This window comes from Vespa crabro, chromosome 8 (genome assembly GCF_910589235.1).
Source record: "Vespa crabro chromosome 8, iyVesCrab1.2, whole genome shotgun sequence".
NCBI classification, from domain to species: domain Eukaryota; kingdom Metazoa; phylum Arthropoda; class Insecta; order Hymenoptera; family Vespidae; genus Vespa; species Vespa crabro.
Window position 1 is genome coordinate 6,541,906 of NC_060962.1, and position 9,826 is coordinate 6,551,731.

The 9,826-nt window shown below is 28.7% G+C and overlaps 1 protein-coding gene across 5 annotated transcripts in view; it reads left to right on the forward strand.

Moving 5' to 3' along the window:
- LOC124426161 (serine/threonine-protein phosphatase 2A 56 kDa regulatory subunit epsilon isoform) overlaps positions 1 to 9,826 on the forward strand; it is a 35,367-nt gene that overhangs the window by 21,237 nt on the left and 4,304 nt on the right. For all 5 annotated transcript variants that reach the window (XM_046967526.1, XM_046967522.1, XM_046967523.1 and 2 more), the window contains 6 exons: positions 7,597 to 7,793; positions 7,909 to 8,103; positions 8,662 to 8,792; positions 8,898 to 9,015; positions 9,297 to 9,572; positions 9,740 to 9,826. The exon at positions 9,740 to 9,826 is cut by the window's right edge and continues 143 nt beyond it. In XM_046967526.1, coding sequence (XP_046823482.1) covers positions 7,597 to 7,793; positions 7,909 to 8,103; positions 8,662 to 8,792; positions 8,898 to 9,015; positions 9,297 to 9,572; positions 9,740 to 9,826 — 1,004 coding nt within the window. The remainder of the gene's footprint in view (positions 1 to 7,596; positions 7,794 to 7,908; positions 8,104 to 8,661; positions 8,793 to 8,897; positions 9,016 to 9,296; positions 9,573 to 9,739) is intronic.

Sequence of the window (9,826 nt, forward strand, 5' to 3'; positions counted from 1 at the left end):
ACGTACGTACGTACGTTTATACTATGATGCGCGATGGTGGGTATCGTCGTCGTCGTCGCGACCGATACGAGTACGTGAAAGTACGTCGTGTGTTATGAATGAAATTATAAATACGAACACGCTAGATAATCATGCACACGTAACTCGGAAACGAGCGGCAAGCAGAGCCGAGCCGAGCAGAGCCAGCAGTATATAAACTCTATTTTTGGAATTGTTCGCGCGACGAAAGGCCGCCCGATTTCTCGTTTATCGATCATTTATCGTACCTTTAACCGATTAATGTTCCTTTTTTTTTTTTTTTTTTTTTATATATATATATTAATTTTTCTTCCTTCCTTTCTTTTTTCTTTTCTTTATATATATATATATATATATATATATATATATATATATATCATATTATATTATATTATAATTATATATCATATAAGATAGAGTCATCTATCTTTTATATATATATATATATATATATATATTTTATATCTATCTTTTATATATATATATAAAATTATATATATATATAAAGAGCAATAAAAATGTATGACCCTGTGATCATGAAAGTGATATCTAAGTCGTTCGAGATATTAATAGACATATTTTTTCTTTCTATGCATTATATTCTTTAAACATTTTTTTCTTTTTTTTCTTTTTTTTCTTTCTCTCATTCTCTCCATTTTTTTTTTTTTTGTTGATAGAAAAGATAAAGAGATATGCATTTTTCAAGAATAAATATACTTCTTTCTTTTTTCTTTCCTGTTTTTTTTTTTTGTGTACAATCACTATAGAAATAAATAATTTTTATATTATTCATAATGTTGAAATGTTTTGATACCGAAAGTATATATGTATATGCCTTAGAAATCATAAATCATTCATAATTAGCGCGGCACGTATATAATAATAAAAGATCGTTTAATTATTAATCGAACGTATTATCGATAGTCGATAATTTCTTGAATAATCGAGTCCTTCTAGATTAGATTAATAAGAAATTTGAAAAATATTTTATCTATCTTTGATAATTCGCCTTTTTAAGAATTATCAAGATTGTTACAACGTATTGACGCCTCGTTTTAATAACGAGAAAGATATGATATTCTTTGAGGTTAACTTGCTATTGCTGATCGATACTTGTTCGATTATTCTGTTTCTTTTTCTTTTATTTTATTAATGATTATCCGTCGATAACGATGCATTTCTTTATTATCGACTAGGGCGATCGTTAATTTCAATTAGTTAGGTAAATCAGTTTGACGAAGTGTTCATATGATCTTGACATTTCTCTGTGTTTTTTCCATTGAAGTACTCTACGTCACATTTGACTCCTTTCTTCAATGACAAGATTCGCCACGAAAGTTGACATCGTGCCCGGAATGGAAACTTGTAACTGATCCAAAACATATTTAGAGTTTCTTCATCATCTTCGGCGCATTAGCTTCTTCATGCAACATCGATTTCGTCTCTTTGAAATGCAATCGTTAAACAAAACAAAAGAGAGAGAGAGAGAGAGAGAGAGAGAGAGAGAGAGAGAGAGAAAATCGAAATATAAAAATACTTTGGCTATAGATCTCTAATTACTTTAGTTAACAAGAAAATATAAAAAAAAAAAACAAGAGACGTACGTACGTGCAAGACTTATTAATTCGATAGTTCAATCGAAGTATAATCGAAATAGTTTTCTTTCGAGTTCTCTCTCTGTCTCTCTTTCTTTCTCTCTCTCTTTCGCCTGCGTGCGCACGCGCGCTGCGCACACGATTGTTATCGAACGATCCACGTGGATAAGCGACATATTTCCACCATAATTTTTAATGAATTCATTCGTACTACAAACGAAATTAAAGCTAGTTCGATCTAGTCTTACATATTTTCTTTTTGCGCTAATAGTTCGTGATCATTTTATTTTCTATTTATCAATCGAAATGTTAAATGTAAGATCAATCAATGTGTAAGATCAATCATATAAACTAAAAGGATTATTACGATATTGTTTTCGTTCCCCTTTGGCGCGCATATTTTTACATTGACATAAAATATATATTAATACGTGTAATTTACGTATGTACGACGTATCGTTAGAGATTAAGAAATTAATTGAATTTTCGTGTAATTTCATGAAAGACCGTTCAACATTTTTTCGGGTTTTAACCTATAAAAAAAAGTTTATAAATAAAATATATTTGTTTCTGTACTGAACTAATTGTTCGAGAAAAGACGATCGCACGAAATACACAGTATGATGTTTTTTTCTTTATCACCGCGGGGCATTACGAGTTCGTTACAAAGAGGAATTATTAAAGAGATAGTACTACGTCACGTGTCTCTTCCTTCGTACTTTTAGCGACGTAAATGTTTCTTTTTCCTTTTCATTTTTTCCCTCCCCCCTCTCCCGACCCTTCTTTTTCTTTTTCCCCTCTTTTTCCCTCCCTTCATTTTCTCAAAGACTCTCATCACCTCTCGTTACGGTATAACGCGTAATTAGAGTTTAAATTTTCGTCATTATCCGCCACGACGCCATTTTAACTCGTGCGCTATTTTTTTTTTCTTTTTCTTTTTTTTTTTTTTTTTTTTTTTCGTAATATTTCCAACCATATTCGTAATCTGAAGATACGGTATATCGATGCGATAACGGAAAAAAATATACTTTTTTACGTCGATAATTATTTCATCAAGAGATAGAGACAAAGATAAAGATAGAGATAGATATAGAGATAGAAATAGAGATAAAGAGAGAGATAGAGAGAAAAGGCCATGACCGTTTATGTTACTATATCTCGGATGAAAGGGTCTTTCGTAACGCTTCTTTTACGTATACCACTATCTCACATATGTATCTACGCGTATCCTATGTATGCGTGTAATACGTATGTATGATATATATGCTTACTGTACAATGTATATCGAACGCTTTATCCGTAACCTCCTACGTAGAGAAGACAACGGCTACTGTTCTTTTCACTCTTTCTCTCTCTCTCTCCCCCCCTCTCCCTCTCCCTTCCTCCTTCCCTCCCTTTTTTTTCCTTTTTTTTTTCTTTCTTTTTCTTTTTTCTTTTTCTCTTGTTACAAATTACATTTCTCGTTTACGCAAGAACTTCAAATGAAAATAACATTTTCTCGAAATACATTCGTTCCTAAATATCGATCTCATCGAAGGTTTTTTTTCTTTTTTTTTTCTTTTTTTTTTTTTTTTTTTTTTAAATGAGTAGTTACATCAATTTCAGAATTAATATGTGACGAGCTTTCAAAAATAAATAACGACGAAATTGGAACAATATTAGTTGGAAGTTTTTCTCAATTCCATTTTGCTGATTGATATATAATAGTAAGTAAAATATATTTTTGTAGCGTTACGAAACGAAAATGAAATTCTCCGTGAAAGTCGGAATAATCTGCAAACGAAAGAAGACCATTATCCTACGATCGTTTCAACATGGATTATATATATATATATATATTGAAATCCGTAAATAGCTTTTATCCGTACGCAAATAAATTTTTCCTTAACATTATTTGAATCTAGGTAATCTCATCGATATAATGTAATTAAATTAGGAACGAATGTAGAGAAAAATGGAAGCAAGCAAGAGGCTAATATTGTTGAGGCAAAGAGATGTTCAAAAATGAATATTGTTGTTCAAAGGAAAAAGAGGAATTATAAAAAAAAAATGATGAAATTTAATGCACATCAAAGTCCGTTCATTTCCATAAAAAGAAAAAAAGAAAAATGGCAGAAAGAACACGAGAGAGATTCATAATATAATTTTTTTTTTTTTTTTTTCTTTTTCTATCCTAGCAAAACTAAACTCGAATTGTTGTTCTTTACCATTGATTTAATTATTATGGATTTAAAGAACGGATTATGAGAACGTTCTTTTTTTTCTCTTCTTTTCCTTTCGTTTTTTTCTTTCTTTCTTTCTTTCCTTCTTTTTTTTTTTTTTGTTTCTCTTCTTCTTTTTTACTTATTCAACAAATTCAAATTCATTTTCTTTTACCTGTTTTTCTTTAAAGAATTCTCCGTGGAGAAATAAATATTCCTGATATTTTCGTTGGGAAGAAGAGAATAAGAAATATGAAAGAATCTATGTTGAAACATTTTGCGAATCGTATATTTATATAGCATAAAATTTGCATGGTACCTGCGACTGGATATGTGGAATTCAATAAAGCCGCGGTTCCGAAGCCTTTACGAGTAGCAAACTTTTTATCGGTGCGAGGGCGCCACCGTTTCAACATTTTTCTCAAACAAACGCATCGTTTTATCGGCATTGTAAAGAAATTTATTGGTATTTTCCTTATTATTATTATAATTATTATTATTATTATTATTATTATTATTATTATTATTATTATTATTACTATTATGTATATATATATATATATATATATAGACGTGTACATATAAGAAATTATTATTTTAAACGTTCACGTTTAGACGTAAAAGATCGAACGATTGATCTTTTGCGTCTAAAGGATTATAACGACGCATAAGTTTTAATGGAACCCTCATGAACGCATTTCCGGTTGGTAAACAGATTTAATATGATTACTTTTTGTTAGTATGGCCTCAAAATGTCCAGAATTTTAACAAAGGTGTGCCAATTGTTTTCGATCGTTACTTTTTATCGTTCAAATATGATCGTGCATCTTTCTTTGTTATTATCCAATAACGTCTTAAGAGAAGAAAAGAATCATCTACTCATTGTGGTTTGAAAAAAGAAAATGCGATTGATGTTGAAATTTACGTGGTTCTTAAGTATTTAATCAATTTAAAAAAAAAAAAAAAATACGATACACATTATTTTATGTGCGTATGTATATATATATATATATATATATATATATATATACATAATGTTCGCATTGTTCGCTGTTCGATATTTTTTTCTTTCTTATTTTATATATTTTTCTTTTTTATTTTTGTTTTTGTTTTTTTTTTTTTTTTTTCTTTTTTTTTTTGCCTAATTCTTTTCTAGCATCGTACGAGGTTCGTTCGATATTTTCGTGCTAATTTATTTTCGCGATAACACCCACGTGTTGTTAACGTGTTGATTCGCACAAAAAAGAAAAAAAAAACCAAAAAAAAAGAAAGTAAAAAAAAGAAAAAAAGAAACTATTTCGATTCGACCATTACAAAGTGAATAAATAAAATGACGATCATTCAAAATAATTCAGGCATTTTTAGCGAACGTGTTAATTTTCGATGACGTTTGATATAAAAGAGAAAAAGAGGTGACAGTAAAAAGTATGAAGAAAATAAAACACGAAGGGAGAAAAAATATTTATATAAAATCGTGAATAACGAAGAAGAAGAATATGGCGGAAAAGTTTATCTATGGGCAGACAGGGATAAAAAGAAAGAAAGAGAGAGAACTCGAATACTCGATTTTCTTTGTAACAGGTATACGCTTTTTCTCTCTTCACTTTTATTTCGTACTCGTTCCCTGGGGGTAAATGTCGGCTCACATATGTGTGAGTGTTACTTCTAATGGGAAAGATAATGATCCTTGAGTCGCTTTCCTAGTCCGAGACAACTTTTGAGATCTGGACTTTGTCTGGGCAGTCAGTGTAGTTTTTTTCGTCTGTTACGGTTAGTCGACCGTGCTAACTTAAAAAAAAGAAGAAGAAGAAAAGAAGAAGAAAAAAGAAAGAAAGAAAGAAAGAAAAATATCTTCGTCACGCTTAAATTCCTAAAAAGGGGAATTCGACTTAGACAATGTCGCGATATTTTACGAAAAAAATGTTGCCAGACCATCTTGAAAAATGTTGTAAATTATCTTGTAAATTATCTTTCCAATTGTTCGAAAAAAAGAAGTTCGCGGAATATAGGAATAAATTTGAAATAGAAAAGGAAAAAAGAAAAGGCTCGACTTTTCTTGTTTTTTTTTTTTTTTTTTTTTTTTTTTACAATTTTGGTACAAATCTGAAAAGAAATTTTGTTCTTTTTTCTCATTGAAATTGCAATTGACCATCGAATTTAGATTTGTATATTACTTGCTATACATCTGGATTAGTATCAACAATTTCATTGACATCACGACTACGCCAATATAGTACAATCATCATTCCTTTAATGATTAATTATCTACACACATACATCTCAAGAACAAAAATGATAACGTAATATGATAATATATCACATTCGAGATATTCTATTGATAGAAATTAACTTTTGTAATACATACATGTATATGTGATAGAACGTGATCAAATTGATAGAAATATTCAACCAGAGGTATTGTCTTTCTTCTTTTTCTAATTTAATGTATTAAAATAATCGAAAGAAAGAAAAAAGAAAAAAAAAAAATCATGAAACGTATAATATCAATTTTATTAATGACTTGGCTCTTTGCGATATTATAAAAATGAGAAGGAATATGGAGACTGTCATTGTCCGCATTATCGGTCACGTTGATCCATTTAATAATCTTTAGATGGAAAAGATCTTAGTGGCTGTGTTCCAATTTCTTTAATCTAGAGAAAGAAAAAGTTGGATAGGATCGGAGAAGGGTACCTTTCTACAATTTCTAGGACGATAAAAATATTTCTTTAATAATTTTTATCAACGATCAATGTAATCAATTCATTCGATTCGTTTTTTCTTTTTCTCTTTTTTCTGTTTTCTTTTTCTTCTTTCTTTTTTTTTCCATAGCTTTAATATCATATGATTATTCGATTTCATTATTATTATTATTATTATTATTATTCTTTTTTTTTTTCTTTTTTGTAATTGGGAAAACACAGAAATTGAGATAAGAGTTTATAAATTACAATATTTATTTTATAGAAAATTATTGAATTTATATAAATATTGTTCACGTTATAAGTTGAAATTGAAAAGAAAAAAAAGGGATATATTTCAAAGAGAGAACCTATAGACAACAATCATATAACGAAAAGAAAGGTTCTCGTTCATGATATTATTTTCATATTTGCTCCTTGCAGCACGTAGATAGAATATTGTACGATTAATACCGGTAACGACGTAATGATGGTACTAATGAATGGTCAGAGAACGTACGAACGTGTTCTCACGTATCTATATGTATAGTGTTCTTCATTGAAATACAACAATGACGGGTTCTTGCGAAAGGAAATCCGAGGATGATTGAATAGTCACCCTCGATATATTATGTCCATAAAGCAAACTAACTCGACCAGGAACTTTGCTTAAAATAAATACAACATTAATAAAATATTAATAAATTTAATTTTATATATATATATATATATTAATAAAATGATAGATAAATAATATATACTGATACGTAATAATTATAATTAGTATAAATATTAATTAAATTATTATCGGTATATATTACAGTATATTATTATTATTCTTATTATTATTATTATATATATAGTATAAATATTATTTTTTATATGTATATTAAAAAAATATTATACATATATTTATACATTTATTACATACTATAATATGTAAATAATATAATTTTTCATGTATTTATCATGAAAATGATTATGCATTTATCATTATATCAAAAATAATTTATATCATCATAATTATATAATGATATAAATTAGCTTTTAATAATTTTTATGAAACATTTTATCGATAACATTCATTAATTTATTTTACAGATGTTACACCGTCAGAGCAAGAAGATTTGTTTATTAGAAAACTTCGGCAATGCTGTGTGGCGTTCGATTTTATGGATCCGATGGCGGATCTCAAGGGGAAGGAAATTAAACGCAGTACCCTCAACGAATTGGTGGAATACATCACGGCTGGACGAGGCGTTCTTACCGAACCTGTTTACCCAGAAATTATCAAGATGGTATGTCTATATCATCGTTATTTTATCCACTTTTTTTTCTTTTTTCTTTTTTTTTAATTATTCATGTTGTAAAATAATTATATATATATATATTTTTTTTTTTTTTTTTTTTTAGATATCAGCGAATCTTTTCCGTACGTTGCCACCTAGTGAAAATCCAGACTTTGATCCAGAAGAAGATGATCCAACATTGGAGGCGAGCTGGCCCCACCTTCAGTTGGTTTATGAATTCTTTCTTCGCTTTCTCGAGTCTTCAGACTTCCAACCTGCCATTGGCAAGAAAGTTATTGACCAAAAATTTGTTTTACAAGTAAGGATTAATTTTATGAGAGAAGAATAAGTTCGAAATAACTGTCGCTATTTAAAATAACTCTTTTTTTTTCCTTTTTTTTTTTTTTTTTTTTTTTTTTTTTAAATCTCGGAAGAAACATTTTATTTATCTATTTTATTTTTCAATATATATCATGTTTTATTGAACTATAAAAACAACATTATTCCAGTATATTAAGATATACTACTTCATATGTTTCTCAGAAAAAGAAAGGAAAACAGGAGAAGGAAAAAAAAAAAAGAAATTTATAAAATTAATTATATGTATATAATAGAAAAATCATAATACCTTGAGAAAAAATGTTCGACGAAAATTTGAGGTAAACGTTTTTATTAAAACGATTGAAACCGGACACATTTTGATTAGTTGGTAATTTCTAGTGTTTAACGCTTCGTTTGAATCAACTAAAAATCAACAAAGCAAATGTGATTTCATTTGATATGACAATAATTATCAAACAAAATCTGTTTATATTAAGATGTATATTAATGTTTATTGAGTACATACAATAATGTAAATCGTAATTTATGATTACAGTTATTGGAATTATTCGACTCGGAAGATCCTAGGGAAAGAGATTTTCTTAAGACCGTTTTACATCGTATTTACGGCAAGTTCCTTGGTCTTCGAGCGTTCATACGCAAACAAATTAATAACATTTTTCTGAGGTACTATTTGATTCACGTTATCCATATTATTTAGAATATTGATACCTGGAGAACTGGTTTGTTTATTCATATTAAAGACACGTTAACGTTGTTCTTTAATTATAGGTTCGTCTATGAGACGGAACACTTTAATGGAGTAGGCGAACTTCTTGAAATTCTTGGTAGCATCATTAATGGATTTGCTCTACCTTTAAAAGTAGAACACAAACAGTTCTTGATTAAGGTAAAATTTTTTTTATATATTAAAAAAATTAAATAGTGAATTAAAAATATATTTGATATGATTTCTTTTATCATATATATATATATATATATATTAGGGGGACCGGAAAGTAATGTCGCTTTTATAAATTAAATTCAAACGAATAAATTTGTAACAAGTTTTTATTTTTAATCACAATCAAATATCGACATGTGCAGAAACGACATTACTTTCCGGTCCTCCTAATATATATGTATATGAGATCTCTTACGTCTAACAATTGATTTATCTGTTATACATAGGTATTACTACCATTACACAAAGTGAAGTGTTTATCGCTCTATCATGCACAGTTAGCTTATTGCGTTGTACAATTCTTGGAAAAAGACGCAACCTTAACGGAACCAGTTGTACGAGGCCTCCTTAAGTTCTGGCCTAAGACATGCAGCCAGAAGGAGGTTATGTTCCTTGGTGAGATTGAGGAAATACTTGATGTCATAGAACCTAGCCAATTTGTTAAAATCCAAGAGCCTTTGTTCAGGCAAATCGCACGTTGCGTATCCTCGCCGCATTTCCAGGTAATATGTAACTTGAATTCGTACATATATATATGTATATATATATATATATATATATATATATATATATATATATATATAAAATCATAAATTATAAAAAATTAAATTTTTGAAATAATAGAAATAATCGTAAAATAATTTAATTGCTTATTTATCGATATACATAGGTCGCAGAGAGAGCATTGTACTTCTGGAATAACGAGTATATAATGTCGCTAATCGAGGAAAATAATCACGTAATAATGGCGATCATG